The sequence below is a fragment of the Myotis daubentonii genome, chromosome 18 (assembly GCF_963259705.1).
Source record: "Myotis daubentonii chromosome 18, mMyoDau2.1, whole genome shotgun sequence".
Classification (NCBI taxonomy): Eukaryota; Metazoa; Chordata; class Mammalia; order Chiroptera; family Vespertilionidae; genus Myotis; species Myotis daubentonii.
Window position 1 is genome coordinate 4,783,832 of NC_081857.1, and position 18,900 is coordinate 4,802,731.

The 18,900-nt window shown below is 43.2% G+C and overlaps 1 protein-coding gene across 4 annotated transcripts in view; it reads right to left on the minus strand.

Moving 5' to 3' along the window:
* Nucleotides 1-18,900, minus strand: part of NME7 (NME/NM23 family member 7) — a 118,310-nt gene that overhangs the window by 74,355 nt on the left and 25,055 nt on the right. For all 4 annotated transcript variants that reach the window (XM_059674148.1, XM_059674147.1, XM_059674149.1 and 1 more), the window contains exons 4-7: nt 16,475-16,585; nt 13,845-13,895; nt 9,159-9,366; nt 5,013-5,118 (exon numbers count right to left, since the gene is read on the minus strand). In XM_059674148.1, the coding sequence (XP_059530131.1) occupies nt 5,013-5,118; nt 9,159-9,366; nt 13,845-13,895; nt 16,475-16,585 (476 nt within the window). The remainder of the gene's footprint in view (nt 1-5,012; nt 5,119-9,158; nt 9,367-13,844; nt 13,896-16,474; nt 16,586-18,900) is intronic.

Genomic DNA, 18,900 nt, shown 5'->3' on the forward strand with positions numbered 1-18,900 from the left:
AACGAGGCCTTAGAGAGGCTAAGAAATTTCTCTGAGCAAGTGTCGAGCCATAGAAGGATAATCGTATCCGCACGTCACATCCTACAATAACCCCTGCCAGGTGCTCAGGACTTTCACGGGCTGATGGCCATCCCTTTATTGTGCTCCTTCTAATTCAGACAGACGAGCGTAGGGCTTGTGCTTGTAACACACATCACTGAGCTCTGAAGGGAGCCTGGGGTTCCTGAGGCTCACATCTCAGTTGCTAGGTGCTAGTGCCCGGCTGCCTAGCAACAGCTGCTTCTTTATTCCAGTCGGGTGGGGAGAGCAAGCCTGACTCCTGAAGATAAAAAACGGACAGGGCGACCGCTCATTGCTTTGTCATGGACAGAGCCCCACTAATCAGAGAGGCACAGAGTGGAACCTGGACTAAGCCTAGTCAGTCCTCCTTCACACAGTGACACTGGATTCAAACAGTCAGTCTGTCTACGCATCCTCCAAGTGTCTCCAGGGAGACATCTGACGAGACCAAGTTTATACACGAAGGACTTTGTGACTGAGAGCTTGAGACGCTGTAACATAACATCAGAAGCGCATGCTTAGAACATGTGTGTCTATGCTATGTAATTTACACATCAATAAGGTTAAGTAAAAACGTATGAAAGAAAGGAGAATAGACATTCTCACATTAATAACTTGGAAGATGGGAGGAGATTCCAGTGGCTGTTTTAAACATTCTAAAATCCTTGTCTTAGAAAAAAAATCTGGAGAGAGTGAGCAAGTTCACAGAATATTAAACAATTCAGAGTTAGGTACACATGCCAAAATGTAGGCAGGGCCAATTAAAAATGCACAGTATGGCAAGGCCAATAAACTTTTTCTGTGAAGGGTCAGGTAGTTCATAGTTTAGGCTTTGCAGGCCACTCTGTGTCGCATCTTATAAAGTCCCTTCCTGTTTACTGTTTCAGATAGAACATAAAACAACCACAAAACTCCGCAACTGTGACATGCTACGCAAAACTGGGCCCACTTCAAGGGTCTTTATTGAAACGGAGTTAGATTTACGATGTTTAAATCCAATCTCTTTACACCAAAAAGTTCACACCTCTTCCACAGTATTCCAGAGGCTAAATTATTTGAGGAAAATCATCTATAGGAAAGGTGGGAATGTAATCATTTTAATCATCCCAAATTCAGGGGGTTCCACAGGGTGGATGTGTTCCTCGGGCTCTTGGTCTGTTGAGCATCAAAATGATCATTCAGGGAGGAAAGTGAATCTCTGAAAGAGGCCCTGAGTAAGAAGAACTGATTGATAAGAGTAAGAAACTTGGTAAACATAACCTGGCTGAGAACGGTCCTCCTGCTCCATTAACATATCAGAGATAATTCTGCTCTTACATTTACAAACTGGCCAATGTTCTACTAAATAATGTGCTTCTTAGTAAGTGAATTGCAGACAGACAATATATCTTTTTAGAAATAAAATCTAAAATTACTTTCCAACAGCCTCCATGAAAATAGATTTTTTACAGCCAAAACATAACATTAAGATACAGAACACAATTATCTTTTATAAGAATTTTCTACACAATTTCATAGAGTAAGAGAACACCTGGGCTTAAAGACTAAAGGAAACTGAATTTCAGAAAGGACAATGTCACGAACAACACAAACTGTTTAATGCATAAATCTGCTAAAGAAAAAATTTCCCACAGAATTCGGGCTCTCATACTTCAAAAGGCTAACGTGGGGGCCATGGCAAGTGTAGAGGCCGCTCTCCCGATTCGCCACCTCCTCGTGCCCAGTGCCAGCCTCACGGGCCGTCAGGGCAGGTAATGCCCAGGACGCTGCCAGTCAGCCGGACAGAAGCAATGACCGCTTCACGGACTTCCCTTACACCAGACTTTAACTGAGGACAGCGCTTCGTTCCTTAAACAATGAGATGGATTTTCTTTGTTTCTGTGGGTGACAGTTGTGGATGTTGGATTTTGTTGGCATTTTAAGCCACTGCATTGTTACGAAGGAGTTACTAGTAGCAGTCATGGCAGCGGTAGAGGAGTACTCATCACAGTAAGAATGTCCAACACTGATGCAGCACTCAGCTCAGCTGGGCACTGGACCTGGGACAGTCCTTATAGTTAATTAATGTTAGTTATTAACTATTACATTTAATGCATAGTTACTCTGCGAAGAAGGGAAACTGCTAATCTCACTGCACAGATGAGGACAGAAGGTGGAAAGAGATTAACCTAAGTCAGTTACCTAACAGCCCATGGAGAATAAGTAGTGGAGCCAGGATTCAAGCCTGTGGAGCCCGATTTCAGGGTAAAATTAACTTATTTTATCAATGGAATTGAACTAATTACATATAAATAATACTGAGGACATCAAAACAAACGCTCTGCATCATCTTGAAGTTAAAAAAGAACACGAAAATATTCGCCTTATTTTTCTTCCCTTTTAAAATCTGAGTCCTCCAAATGACAAAAGATATTTCAATCGACATAGATAACAAGACTGCGAATGCCACCATCTAGTCCACAAACCACGCTCTGTATGCTCTGTATTTTTCCTAGCTCTCTCAGAAGTGAGAAGCCAACCACTGAATCTATACAGATTAACCACAGGACTAAGAACTAAGGCGCCTACATCCACATGACTTTATTATTTGTGCTAAGAAATTCCTAGCCACAAAGATAAGGCTGTAAATCAGTAAATGACTTCATTGTACGTGTCAGGAACTTCCCCAAAGTCCATTTACACCAACAATAGACTACTCAAATGATCCCCTTTTCACAATATCCTCTCAACTTGGCAAACAACTCACTCATCAAACAACTGGGTACTTAGAAGACTTGGTTAAGATCCCTGCCGCACTGTGTCCACAAAACCTAAACTCGGATCTCACGAACGCTGCCCAGTTTCCATCAGATCTCTGCACTCACAGGAAACCTTCAATCTCTCCAGGTGGACCGGGAACTCCACAAAGGACCTCTCCCTTGGGGCGTCTCCTGGGGCTCCGCCCAGGTGTGCTCTCTTTACTGGAACAGCAGTAAACTGCGCTTTGCTTGGTCAGCAGGCTATCCTGGCCTTTGGGGGAGCTGGTGGTCAGCCTCAGGGAACAACCTAACTTCTTTTCAGCTGCTCTCTTATCAACAACTTTTTCTTTAACCTCTTTTCCTCTCAGATCCACACTAGACCCTGGATGAAATTAAATATGCCAGGAAATGGGATCATTATAGAAAAAGATAAACATAAACCAGCCATTGAAAGGGGGCCAAGTGAATCTAATAATAAATTCAATATGAAACTTTAAACTGTATTTTATTGTAGCCACAGTTTATTAACTCTAAGCTAAACTGGGTTAATTACACATTTCAAACTAGTCTTAAAGCATCCCTATAATTGAGGTTTAGAAATAAAAGGGGGGAAAAACAACTTAAAATGCCAAAGTTTAAACTGTTTTGCCACTTGATTAAATTTTACAAAATTTCCTTTTAACTCATTTACCTCAAATGCTATGTATCAAATATGAATATATGAAATATAGGTAATCTTTAAAAAACAGCTGACTAAAAATGATTTAAACCTGTGTAAATATAAAATTAGTCATGTGACATCATCTTTCAATTATATAATCATTTTAAATAGATTTGTTATATTTATCTATGCAATTATTAAGAGCTATAACTAGTATTCTATTTCTCTTTCCATGCATCACATTTTTCCTTAGAAAAAATAAAATCAGATAAATATCAAATTGAATGTATTAAGATGCCAAAGATAAGCTTTTTATAAAGTTGAGGCCTTTAAACAGGAAATTGGCTCATCACATTAGAATGTGTCTGTATATTGATTAATTGATTGATTGATTGTGTGTGTATGTGTGTGTGTGTGTGTGTCCATGCCCAGGTAAGAGAAGTGAGGGTAACATAAAATTCCCATTTTCTTCATAGACTGTCAACCCCAGCCATTTCAAATGTTACTGCTACACCATGTGATGCTCTGCCGTGACTGCTGCAGAGCAGTGGGTGTAGAGGAAGAACCCACAGGAGACCAGTGTCTGCATCCTGGTTTCCCTACTAAACTGGGAAATGACTTATTCACATAGAGCCTCATGTACCTGGGAAAAAATGACAAACCCACCTATTTGACATGATTGCTGAGATTAAAAGAGATAGTGTACAGGTGTTCAGTCTGCTACCTGGCACATAGTGGTAAGTTCTCCATCAATTTTTATTACCCATCATGCATGTTGCTCCCCTCTAATTACAGTCCCAAGGATCTGCCAATAGACCCATATCTTGAACATGTTAATTACATTCACATGTGTCAGTTACACACATATACATACATATGCAGAATAAAAAGATTTGGAGGAAATATCAAAATGTGAATAATGACTCTCTCAGGATAATGAAAAACAAGTGACTTAAAATTTTTTTATATTTTCTACTGTGTACCTGAATTATCTTAATACTAAGAAAAAAATTAATCCATTCAATTATGTTTATTATTTAGTACTAAAGGCCCGGTGCATGAATTCACGCACCAGTGGGGTCCCTGGTGCCGACATCCCCCAAGGGGTCCCGAATTGTGAGAGGGCACAGGCCAGGCCGAGGGACCCCACCAGTGCATGATAGGGGGCCGGGGAGGGACATGGAGGTTGGCCAGCCAGGGAGGGACCGACAGAGGGCTCCAGGGCATGTCTGGCCCGTCTCACTCAGTCCCGATCGGCCAGATCCCAGCAGCAAGCTAACCTACCAGTTGCAGTGTCTGCCCCCTGGTGGTCAGTGCACATCATAGGGAGCAGTTGAGTGGCCTTAGCATATCATTAGCGTATTATGCTTTGATTGGTTGAACAGCCGACCAGACAACTGGACACTTAGCATATTAGGCTTTTATTATATAGGATATTCTAGTTTTTTCAGGATGATTTTTAAATTACATCCCATCTTATTTCCAAAAGGATTTGCTCATAAGTTCCTATGAACACAATGAATTGGACATGTTATACTTGACATGGCACTTACCTTCGCTGATGGCATGGGGCTTAATAATGCAACAGGTACAATTGGTAAATTTAGCAGAGTTCGCTGGTCCACAGACTCCACTCGAAGGAAAAAATAACTCCATTTCCTAGAAATAGAGAGAAATGACTTTGACGTGTAAAATGGAGATCAAGAATCAGAACTATTGTTAGTTAAAACTAAATACTCACTATAGTCCTGTGATAAAAGTAAATTAAATGAACCATATTTTGTAGCTAGATTCAGGCAGTGTTTTCTTAAAATGTGTTTTTATCCATTTCAGAGAGAGGAAAGGAGAGGGGGAGAGAGAAACTTCAATGACGAAAGAGAATCATGGATCTGCTGCCTCCTGAACGCCCCCTACTGGGAATTGAGCCCACAACCAAGGGATGTGCCCCAATAGGGAATTGGACCATGACCTCCTGGTTCATGGGTTGACCAACCACTGAGCACATCGGCCAGGCCAGGCTGTGTTGTTTTACACATGGTTCACTGAAACAACAACCCAGCCATGTGAACTAGTCGAAGATGGTCACACTCATCAGTACCATTAATTATTTAAACACACTTCCCTATCTCTAAGCTTTTACCACTATTAATCCAAGCTAACATTTGCAAGAGCACACTTTTACTAATTCAGAGACTTCAAAGAAAGTAAAGTCACACAAAAAATTTTCATATTACTTTGTGATTTGAGCTGCTGAAATATTTCTCATAAAGCTCCTCTCCTGTTAGCCTTTACTTTTCCCTAAACTGACCAGTAAGGAAGGACAAAGATATATAACTTTCTCCACTAAATAAAATTCAGACTCAATTTGATAAGCTTTAAGTATATTGCTTTTATACTATATTTTATTTAACAAATTGTAAAGCATATAGTTGTACTTTTTCATAAATTTCACCTTGATAAGATCCTATGGTAACCTCATTAAAGCATTCAACTAATCTACATTCATATCTTTAATTATAATAATAAATGGTTGCCAGTTAAAAGTTTCTCCCAAACTTTTACATAGTAATTTATATAAATACTAGAGGCCTGATGCACAAAATTCGTGCACAGGTAAGGTCCCTAGGCCTGGCCAGCAATCAGGGCCAATCTGTGGGGCGATTGGCGAGGAGATGGGGGCCCCTGCTCGAATCCTCCTTGGCTGGCACCACCCACTCACCGGCCCCGCCCCCTGCTGCGGTCCTGCTCTTGTCAGACCATTGGGGCCGGCAGCACCTCCACTGCCAGCACTGTGTCACCAACACCCGCCATGTTCCGCGCCACTACCTGGTGGTCAGCCACATCTAACTCCTGGTCAGTCAAACTCCCACCCATGGGGACAATTTGCATATTAGCCTTTTATTAGATAGGACTAGAGGCCCAGTGCATGAATTTGTGCACAGGTGGGGTCCCTCAGTCTGGACAGTGATCAGGGCCCATCGGGGAAGGACCAGCTGGAGGGAGGGACTGCAGGAGGTTGGCCAGCTGGGGGGAGGGGCCGTGGGAGGTTGGTAGGCTGGCCCCACCCCCAATCGGGGCCCATTGAGGCTGGGCTGGCTGGGAGGAGGGGTTGCGGGAAGTTGGCTGCAGGAACACATTGACCACCATACGTTGAGCGTATGCCCCCTGTGGTCAGTGCGTATCATAGAGACTGGTCAACCGGTCATTCCTGTCATTCTGATCGTTCGGTCATAATGGTCACTTAGGCTTTTATACAGTATGTATATACATATATAATTTTTGTAAATGCTCCAGATTAAAACATTGAAACATACCAAACTTTCTCTCTATATACTTTCCTAATATCAAATAAAAACCCTTTTATCAGAAAATAATCCAATATGAAGTGGCATGAACAATGCACCCTTATTTACAAATATGAGAAAAACCTCAAACCTAATTTTCAAAAGGGACCTTTTAAGTAAATCATGTTATTTCCATGCCAAGAGAATATTCTGCAGGCATTAAAATGTACTCTTTTGACAGTAATCTAGTGACATGGAAAAATTTTATGGTATAATATTAAGTGAAAAAAGTAATTAAGTTAAAACCATGTAAAATGGTGTTTACTTTGCAGGTTACATAAATGACCAAGAAAACGAGCTGGAAGAATCCTATATAGTAAAAGCCTAATATGCTAGGTGTCCATTCGTCCAGTCGTCCGTTCAACCAATCAAAGTGTAATATGCTACTGACATGCTAAGGCAGCTCAACTGCTCGCTGTGACATGCACTGACCACCAGGGGGCAGACAGTTGACCAGTCGACCAGTCGCTATGACATGCACTGACCACCAGGGGCAGATGCTCCAACTGGTAGGTCAACTTGCTGCTGGGGTCGGGCCAATCAGGACTGAGTGAGACAAGCTGGACATGTCCTGGGGCGCTTCCACGGTACCTCCCCGGCTGGCCAACCTCCTGTGACCCTCAATGGCCCCGATCGTGCACTGGTGGGGTCCCTCAGCCTGGCCTGTGCCCTCTCACAATCTGGGACCCCTTGGGGGAGGTCAGAGAGCTGGTTTTGGCCCGATCCTGCAGGCCAGGCCAAGGGACCCCACTGGTGCATGAATTCGTGCGCCGGGCCTCTAGTATGCCATAAATAGGTAAACTGTAAATGCTGCTGACAGGATTATTGATGACAAAATTTCTTTTCTCTAGTTCCTATGACTTCCACATTCTAAAAGACGGTGAGTAGGCTACTACTTCAGCACACACAGTGGAGGGAGTGGTCAAGCATGTGGCCCGGGTACCTAAACTCACTGAGTCTGCTTCTGCAACAGTAAATTAGGATGACAAGCAACTGCATAGGATGTCTGAGATTTAAATGAGACACTCCACTGCTTGGAACTATGCCTGTGATACACACAGTGAGCCTTGATAAACATTAGGTTTGTTATCATTTTTAATTCCAAAACTTTTAAAACACCTGTGATGTAGATCCTTGAGGTATGAAGATAAATTAGACATCTTCAAGAATTCTCAGTCTAGTAGGAGGCTGAATACAGAATCAGAGGGATGTGGTGGGCATGACACAGGCATCAAGGAAGGGTGCTGTGCATAGAATCAGGGAAGTGGTAACAGGTGAGCAGTGCTGTTACTGTTTTTCTTAAGTTTTGTTGAGATATGATTAACATACATTAAGGCCAACAGTCTTGTACTACTGCGGTCTACAGGACCACATGACCACTTCTGTGACCTCATCTGCCCCTCCTCCCTCCCCCCATCCAACCACACTGCCCTCTTTGCTGTAGGCTGAACCAGTCAGGCCGAAGGCCATTCTAGGAGTAGCAAGATGGTCATACACCTGGGACACAGTAAGGGAGAGACTGGTGAGAGGTTAAGTGTAGAGAGAGGCAGGGGCCAGGTTGGGGGAGCTTTGGACGCTATTCCACAAGAGGCAAAAGTTCATGGAAGGGTTTGTAATAGTTCAATTGTTAATACAATTTGTTTTTAAGAAGGTCCCCCTGGGCACAGTTAATTTTACTTGGGCAGGATAAAATTTTCATAAACTGATTAACAGGAGAAAAGAAAAAAATCAGGCGGCACCTGCAGTAGCCCAGAAAATATAATGGTGATTTGACCACAGTGATCAGATTCAAGGTCTTTTTTGAAAGGCCAGCTGAAGGAATTTACTAATAAACTTGTAAGAAAAGTCAATTATCATAAAACTGTCTAATATTATTTAACTGCAAACATGACCAGACTAAAAACCATCTTAAATGAACTGAGAAATGTCTCATGATGCCAAGAATAAATTTGCACTTCGTTAATTCAATGTCAGTGTAAACCCAGTGTAATGCCTTATTTGTGTGAATTTAAAACAAGGGATGATGCAGGAAAACTTTTTCATAAACACTAGGGAGATGTAGGAAAGAAAAAGATGTTAAACTTGGAAAGAGAGTGCCAGGGGCCCAGGAGAGAACATATCCAATGATGCCTTCTTTTTGAATATTCACTATCTGACAACTGGTATTCCTACATAAACTCCCGGGGGAGATGTATCATTGAAACACTGTTAATCCCAGGCCAAAGGTCAAGGTTTTCTCTGCTACGAGATCAGCTGTATCAATCCCCCCTCCACCAGCAGCGATGGAAATGCCAAACGTTGACATCAAACAGTTCCCAAAACCCAAACTGAGTGGCAGTGCTGGAAACACCTTACTCGGGCCGCGCAGGCGAAGGAGTCGGGGCCGTGGGCTGCATTCCTGATGCCGTCGGCTCCAAAGAGGGCTCGGATGCTTCCGGGCGCATCCGCACGCGCCACCACAGAGTTGGCAGGTCCGAGAAGTCTCTTCCATTCACATATGGCATCATCTCTTAAAATCTCCATGGCAATAACAGGACCACTTGTAATAAACTGGATCAGCTCACTAGGAAACAGGTGAAAGATGGATTTGCTTCATTGTTCTGTCCGACTAGGCATCTCTCTTCACAACAAGGATACATTACAATTTGAGTATTTCAAAAAATTCATGGACATTATGATCTCAGAACTACTGGATATAGTGGATTTTACGTGGACAAGGTGCATTTTTCATAAATCAAGTGCCTTGCAGTGGCCTGAATTGCCAGTGTTATCAAAGCAATTACTGTGAGAAAAATCATTGTTTCATTGGACTGAGATTATTTCACTGCCTTAAAATGCATCCTGTTGATCTATGCTTCAATCAATAAGCATTAAGTTTGTCTAGTTATAAAAAAAAAGAGAAATCAATAGGCCTTTAAGAAATACCCTTTTATTAGCATAAAAGCTGCAGTGACTTATTCCTATCTTCAATTTCAAAGCTACACATACACCGAGTCAGACAGTACTCCAAGATATGAAAAACAAAACCTCATTTTTTTACTTTTATTTGTGTACAAGGCAACAATGACAAGTTTAACTGTGAGATAAGCGACACCATTCCTCCTACTGTGCTTAGCAGGGACAGTCTACTTTTTAAAGAAAGCCCATGCTTCTCTCTCATCTAAGCCAAGAGCGGCCGGGACCCTCCTGGAGAGTGGAGCAGGGCACCACAGCCCTTCTGTGCCTTTAACTCTTGACTGTTGCACATACTTCCTGCCCTGGTGAACCATGTTCCATGAGCCAACCCTCTTCAGTACTGACTTCTTAAATCATTTCATGCTGCCCGGCTGGTGTGGCTCAGGGGTTGTGCATCAACCTATGAACCAGGAGGTCAAGGTTCGATTCCCCATAGGGGCAAATGCCTGGGTCATGGGCTCGAACCCCAGTGTCGGGCATGCAGGAGGAGCAAGCCGATCAATGATTCTCTCTCATCATTGATTTTTCTATCTCCCTCTCCCTCTCTGAAATCAATAAAAATATATTTTCAAAAATCATTTCATGTTGAATATTTCTAAGAAATAACATGTACGTAGGAGTATTGATATACTCCATCCTAAAAGGCCTACATGACCTCCTCAGACATATTCTACTAGGCCTTAGGTGCCAAAATAATTAGACTTAAGGAATCTAAGTCAAGGGAAGAAACATGTTCATCCATTCAATAAGCATTTAATGATCATCTACTACAAATCAGAATAGGCTGTAACAGAAGCTTCCCTCAAGAAACCTATAATCTAATGTCCTAGTAGCACAGTTCTCTGAGCACACAGCAGAATGAGCCGCAGGATGAGCGTGGCAGGTGAACGCAGGAACGGCATGCCTGATCAAAAAGACGGTGCTTTGTGGCACTGCCTCCGTGACTGCAGCTATATCTTTTGTTATGTGTTTCTCAATACAACACGAAAACTAGTTAATTCATACATGTGATAAAATTCACCACATACTAATTACATGTAAGACATTACATCAGGAGCTGCAATATAATGATATAAACGTATACAAAGAATATAATAAAGAGTAACTTCCAAGATAATTATATGTTCCTATTCTAACAAGGTTCAGGAACATTTTAGAATGCCTGATTTAAAACAATGTATAACATAATACATTTCTTATATCAAGCTCTTTTTTAAAACCCCTATTCTGTGTAGGGTACCAAATGGCATGCCTATCATAGCAGCTTGGCTAACATCTTTCTTCATTAGAAATACAAGTGCTCCTTTATCAATCTACAGTAATAAAAGAGAAACATGCAAATTAACCATCACTGTCACTCCGCCACTCCGCTACACCCATCAGCTAATCAGAGTGACTATGCAAATTAACCAAAGAAAAATGGCAGTTAATTTGCATACACAGGCACAGAGCAAAGACTGAAGATGACTGAAGATGGTGGAGGCCACGGAGCTGGAGCGAGCAGGAGGCTTGGGTTGCTCCTGGCGACGGAGGAAGCCAAGCTTCTCACAGGCCCTGTACTCTGCTCAAGGTGGGGCAGGGGGCCTGGGCTCCGCTCAAGGAGTGGCTGGGGGCCTGGGTCGCCTGGGACCTGGGTCGCCGGGGGGCCTGGGTTGTTGGGGGGAACCCAGGCTTCCAGTCAGCCCTGGGCTCCGCTGGAGGAGCTGGAAAAAAAAAAGGAGGGGCTGGGAGCAGCAGGAGTGGAGAAGCCAAGCCTTGCTGCTGTGGAAGGAGCAAAGGTCCCGGGTGCCGGAGGAAAACCAGTGCCGGCAGCCAGGGGAAGGAAGGCCTATTGCACGAATCTTCATGCAACGAGCCACTAGTCAACACTAATAAAAGAGAAAAATGGTAATTGGCGTACGAGCTACCCTTTTCATTGACTAATTAGGGCTATATGCAAATTAACTGCCAACTAAGATTGGCAGTTAACTGCCAACAAGATGGCGGTTAATTTGCATATGTAGGCACAATGCAGGGAGGCGAAAGGGAAAGCAGGAAGAAGCCCCCTGCCACTGAAAGTGATCGGAAACCCAGGGGGGAGCTAAGAGCTGGAGGCGGCCCTGGGGCCGCCTTTGCCCTGCCCCCCAGCCATGATCAGAGAATCAGGTGCCTTTTCCGCCCTGGCCAGTGATAGCAGGAAGTAGGGGTGGAGCCAGCGATGGGAGCTGGGCACGGTTGAAGCTGGCAGTCCCAGGAGCTAGGGGTCCCTTGCCTGGGCCTAAAGCGGAGCCCACGATCGAGGGGCCGCTGCAGCTGCGGGTCCTCGCTGCCCGGGCCGGATGCCTAGGCCAGAGGCGTTAGGCCTGGGCAGGGGCGGAGCCTGCAACCGAGGGGAGCTGGGGGTCCCCTGCCCAGGCCTGACACCTCTGCCGGAGGCCTCAGGCCTGGTCAAGGGGCCGATCCGGTGATTGGTGATCGGAGGGTGATGAGGGTCAACTCCTCTGGCCGAGGCATCAGGCCTGGGTGGGGGGCGGAGCCGGGGATTGGGGGGAAATGAGGGTCCCCTTGCTCAGGCCTGAAGCCTGGGTCAGAGGGGTCAGGCTTGGGCGGGGGGTGGAGCAAGCGATCAGAGGGAGATGGGGGTCCCCTGCCCAGGCATGATTCCTGGGCCAGAGGCGTCAGGCCTGGGCGGGGGCCAGAGCCAGTGATCGGGGGGAGATGGGGGTCCCCTGTCCAAGCCTGACACCTCTGTCAGAGGCGTCAGGCCTGGGCAAGGGGCTGATCCTGCGATTGGAGGGTGATGGGGGTCAACACCTGAGAGCTCCCAGTATGTGAGAGGGTGCAGGCTGGGCTGAGGGACACTCCCCCCCCCACACACACACACCCAGTGCACGAATTTCGTGCACCGGGCCCCTAGTAGTAATATAAGATGCACAAGGTTCAACTAAATTTAAAAACAAACCAAGCCCTAGCCTGCGTAGCTTGATAGATAGAGCTTCGGCCTTCTCACCGAAGGGTCACAGGTTCAATCCCTGGCCATAGTTGGCACCCAATCAATGTTTCTCTCTCACATCAATGTTTCTCTTTCTCTCTCTCCCCCTTTCTCTCTCCCTCCCTCTCTCCCATCTCTTTAAAAAAATATCAATGGGCCCTAACCTGTTTGGCTCAGTGGATAGAGTGTCGGCCTGTAGACTGAAGGGTCCCAGGTTCGATTCTTGTCAAGGGCATGTACCTTGGTTGCGGGCACATCCCAGTAGGGGGTGTGCAGGAGGCAGCTGATCGATGTTTCTAACTCTCTATCCCTCTCCCTTTCTCTCTGTAAAAAAATCAAGAAAATATATATTTTTAAAAAATATCAATGGGAAAAATATCCTTGGGTGAGGATTAACAAAACAATAAAATATAAAATAAAAACAACCAAGATATTTAAGACATAGATTCAGTTTCTAACATATATTTGTTGCTATGTTTCAAGAACAAAATGTATATAAAATTATTTAAAATGTAAGGATTCTAAGAACATTTATTTATACATATGAGAATGCCAAAATAAGAGTTTAAAAGCACAGCAGAAATAAATATTAGACATAAAATATAATTATCACTCCATGTTAAATCTACTAAAATCTAAAAAGAAAGTGATGCTCCTTATAATTTAAACAAATAATCTTATTTGCTTCTAATTAAAGTTTAAGATATTTAATGATGAGATAAGAAAAGGACGGAAAAACCAATTTTTAGAAAATAATTCTTTGCAGCCCAATTGGCATGGCTCAGTGATTGAGCATTGACCTATGAACCAGGAGGTCATGGTTCGATTCCTGGTCAGGGCATATGCTCAGGTTGCAGGCTCAATCCCCAATAGGGGGCATGCAGGAGGCAGCCGATCAGTGATTCTCTCTAATTATTGATGTTTCTATCTCTCCCTTCTTCTATGAAATCAATAAAAAAAATATTAAAAAAATAAATAAAATACTTCTTTGCGGTTGCAAGATGTTGCTGGGGTCCTTTTTGACAGATTATCTTCATATAACAAAACTTTTAATTGTAAAACTATGACTCTCATTTTCCAGAATATTCTCCATTAGCCTCCAATTCAGTACCTACTTATAAAAGGGCTTTGAGTGATGGTCTATATGAAAATCTGCTGCTTCTTTCCTATAAAGTAATAAAAATGACAACAGTTAGCAATTACATAAGGGAATTATTTTAGCTTACATTAATAAAATAAAAATAAAACCCTCTATTGATTTGATCTGAATGTGAATTATTTTTTAACCAAATATTCTGCTCAAATACCCCCTCCTTTCCATTTTTTGCTTATGCCATATTACCAACTTCAAAAAAAATTCTAGAGTGTAAGGGGAAGAATTCACAAAACTGAAATGGATATATGTATTGCAGTCTACAATGAGGTAACACTGCATGCCAGAAAAACTCATTAATGTGGTATTTTAGGAGAGTCAGCAGCAAGACTACAAAACAACCAATTCTACCTTTCAACACAACTGAACTACTAAAAGAGAAAAACACACAATCATAATCTTTAATATCAATGAAAAGAAGAAAAATCTTAATAAACTACTAAAACTGTTTCATTATTTTTTCCTACATGTCCCTGGCCCAGCAGTTAGCTCCATTCAAAATCTAAAATGGAAACCACGATGAGAGTTCATGAATTTTCCCCATCATTCTTATCTCATTCTTCCTTAAAATGTTTCAATGGAAGAGACACTAACAAGTGTATCACCACCTAGAGAAGAGCTGCTGTGTTTCATTCAGGAACGCACCAGTCTCTCAGAGGATCTAACCACTGATTCTTCCATGAAGTATTTACTGAGTGCCTACCTCGACTGAAGCCTTGATCCAAGAACTAGAAAGACCAAGTAGGATGAAACTCGGCTGCTGCCTTTAAGATACTATGCTAATGGAGGGACTGACGCTGGAGCCAGTAAGTTCAGAGAAGACTGAAGTATTGTCAGATCCTCCCGTGGGTCTCCGGTGCACCTAACATGTCTCACTGGATAAGCTAGGAATGCGAGGCCCTGCCTGCTCTTAATCCCACCACTTCTCAGAGTCCTGTTCATGGTGATTATCTTTGAGGGATGAGGTCATGTCTCTCTTCAGTACAAAGAGCAGGCTTGTTTACTGCTTCTGATGAAACAGTGGTAACCCAAGTTCAATGCTCTGCACTGCGATGCAATCAATTGTGCATACAACACCCACCAGGGCCCATATCACATTATTTCCATGGCCCTGGAGGAGGCAAGAGGAACCAACACAAACATGACGTCCGTGCTGCTTGCTGTACCCCAACAAGGTCCTCTGTCTTTGACCCAGACGTCTCCTGCCTTGTGCAGCACCCATGAAAGAGTAACAATCTACTTCATTAGCTTCTGAGTTGGGTAAAGGCCAAGACTCGACAACAGTGTTAATAGACATGTGTGAGATGGCATGAACAAGGAGAAGTTTTCTTGGGCATCTCTGGCATGGTAAGTTTGATGCCCAAGTACCAGGCACTGGAAGTGTGGCGACATCAAAAAATGTTCCATCTCCCTGAAACTATGGAAATGCATCTCCATAATCCAGTCCATTGCCTGCTAGAAGGCAAGCATCTCTGTGCCTACAGAAATGGGACAAATGGGACCACTTATAAAGGGTCATGACCTTGGTTTCCACGAAATAATAATGATATCACTAGTACTAATGCTACTACTAGTAACAGCTAACACAGAGGTACACCTACGATGGGCCAGGGTTTCTCAAAGCACCTGACATACAGTAAACTCATGTCGGCCCTATAGGAACTTTCTGGCACAGGTGCTATGATGACCTACATTTCATCGATGAAGACAGTGAAGCACAGAAATCAATTGTTCACAGTCACACACCTGGTTAGCGGCACAGTTACAAGCAAACCAGCTCCAGCCTCTGTGCTCTGAAATAGAAGCCTCCTGCCTTCCTGGTAAATAGGGAACTGGGAGATCTCACAAAGGGGAAAAAACACAAATTAAACGTCTGTCACTGTTGGGGTTAAATTGAGGGTGTTTTGTAACCGTTTCCTGGGAATGCAATGTTGAATAGCTGCTGCTATCCATGTCCCTGTACACACAGACAAAAAAGCAACTGTCTGGTGGATTAGATATCAAAACAGCAGTGAGAAGAGACCTGACCCTGAACACACAAAACTGGTGGAGTAACAGACCCAGTCGCACCTACCTGCCACAATAATGCCTCTGCTATAAGAAAGTCTTGTTTTCACTAAGCAACTTAGAAAACACCTGCTCAGATAAAATGGAAGAGTAAACAGGTATATTTCCCAATTACATATATGTTGGTTGGGTGGAGCTAAATTCAAACATTTCCAAATGCATCACTTTTGAAAATCTCAACAATAACACTCCCATATCAATGGGAATAATGCAACATTCATTTCTCCTTCTTCCATTTCTATACAGTGTTCTACTGATGTGTTAGGAGATCACAGTGAGCACACAGTGAGTTATAACGGCAGATGGGGCTGTGCAAGACAACACACAGGGAATGAGGCAGGAGGATCTGACAGCTACTGCTCACCAGCTGCCTTGCGTTTTCTCATTCTAATTAGATAACTATTCTATTTGTCATTCAGTGTGAGATTTTAAAATTTTCAACAATGAGATGAATGTAAAAGATGATTTTTTTTTTTAAAAAAAGGGAACTGGACATTGCATAACAAAAAATTATCAACAAATTACCTTGAAAGCATCATCATTTTGAGTTTGGTGATAGTAAATCCAGCTTTGTTTATTATTTCAATGATTTCTCCAGCTTTTGAAACAGCATCTGGCTTAATCAGGGCTAAAGTTCTGCAAAGAAAGAAAGAAGTTTGAAAGTAGCTCATCAGATTCTACTTTTAATTCCCACGCAGTGGTTGTCTCCCTACTCAAACATCACAATCCTATCTAAGAAAGAGGTAATATGCAAATTGACCATCACCCCAACACACAAGATGGTCGCCCCCATGTGAACACAAGATGGCCGGCATGGGAGGGCAGTTGGGGGCAATCGGGCCAGCAGGGGAGCAGTTAGGCGTCGATCAGGCTGGCAGGGGAGTGGTTAGGGGGCAATCAGGCAGGTAGGCTGGTGAGAAGTTAGGAGCTAGCAGTCCCGGATTGTGAGAGGGATGTCCAACTGCCCGTTAGGCCCGATCCCACAGGGAAGTTGGACATCCCTAAAGGGGTCCCAGATTGGAGAGGGTGCAGGCTGGGCTGAGGGACACACACACCACTGTCCCCCCACACACCCCGTGCACGAATTTCATGCACCGGGCCTCTAGTAAATTGTAAAAGAAGTGCACTGAAGGTCTCTTAAAAACTTCGGCAAATTAAGGCAACTATTTTTTCCCCAAGAAAACCAAAATAAGATATACAATATAGCAATAATAATAATATTAGCTTAGGAGAAAATATGTTAAAATTGTCATTTTAATGTGCCAAAATTGGAAAACGCTTTTTAAAAAGTTCTACTTCTTAGAACACGTTTTATGAAAGAAAAAAAATGTTGTACTAAATATATTATCAGCTTGATTTCTGGTCTCGTTGTCTTTAACATGTATGCTATCCATTGATTGGAAATAATTATAAGTTCTTCTATTAATAATTACATGTTATTCACATTCATATTCACAGCATGAGTGATGCACAAGGAACCAAACGCTTTCACACTTGATGAACATGGTCAACAAACGCCACCCTAACTTTTGTTTTTAAATATATTTTTATTGATTTCAGAGAGGAAATGAAAAAAAGAGAGAGAAACATCAACGATCAGAGAATCATTGATAGGCTGCCTCCTGCACGCTCCCCACTGGGGATTGAGCCCACAACCCGGGCATGTGCCCTGACCGGGAACGGAACCGTGACCTCCTGGTTCATAGGTCGATGTTCAACCACTGAGCCACGCCGGCCGGGCCCACCCTAACTTTTAAAATCTCTCTCCTCCAAGGCTACCCCAAGCAATGCACTCCCCTCCGAAGCCACAGGACTAACAGGTATTTGACGATGGAGATCACCTGGGTGCCCTCATTTTACTAATGAGAAAACTGGGCCCAGAAAGGCGACTTGGCTAAGATCTCAAAGCTGGTCAGTGGCATCTTCAAAACAAAACACCCACCTGACGACATTCCCAGTCTGCACTTTTCCCGCACCACAGGTGCTGTCACGCTTAATGTTGTTAAAAGGAACATCCTCACAACACCCTGAAGGCTACTATTGCCAGCCTGATTTCTGGTCTCATTGGCTTTAACATGGACGCTATCCATTGACTTGGAAATAATTACAAATGCAAGATGAAAATCAGAGCGGTGGGAGTCGCTCAGTGCATATGACACAAGATTATGGTCAAGAACAGCAGCCACTTCCACTTTATTTTCAGTTGTACGACGACATTAACTCACAGATCCACAAATGGAGATTGGTTGGGCTTTTTTTCTCCAATGAGACGCACTTGGCTGAGACTCCCATGATTCAAACAGTCTTACAGCTAGGTGTAACTTATGGCTGGAGGTTAAAACTTTTGAAAAACAAATTATTCATCTTGGTCTGTTCAGTACCAGCAGCACCAGACTATCTTTCTTCTTTGTTTTGAAGCAGATGTGTCTCCTACAGTATTTTATATCATATGGCTTCATTGAACACAATGAAAATGAGTCCCTTTTTAGCTCACATTATTTAAATATGACAAGCCAAACCCATCAACTGTCTATGCTGAACTCTAGGAGAACTTTTGCGAACCACAGCTCTTGAAACACAGACACATCAGCACTCATCGTCTTCTGTGAACAAGAAGCAACATGAAAAACACGAAACGGACAGGACTTAGTTTAAGATGCAGTCTGATTTTTCTTTCAATGCCCACAGGAGACAAAGGGTTGCTTACTGCAATTAAAACTCTAAACCCCGGTCATATCTTTTCTGCTTAACTGTTCCGTAGATGACGATTAAAATGTACTTTGGAGGGAAAATAAGACGGGCATCAGCCATCATGTGCGTCATTTAAGAGTGAAGATGGCACCAGTATGAACAGTTCCTTCTGCTGCTGTAGGATGACCACCCCAAATGCAGCGGCTGAAACCCCTTCCTCAGGATCCTGTGGGTTGGCTGAGCAGTGGTTTCACCTGGGG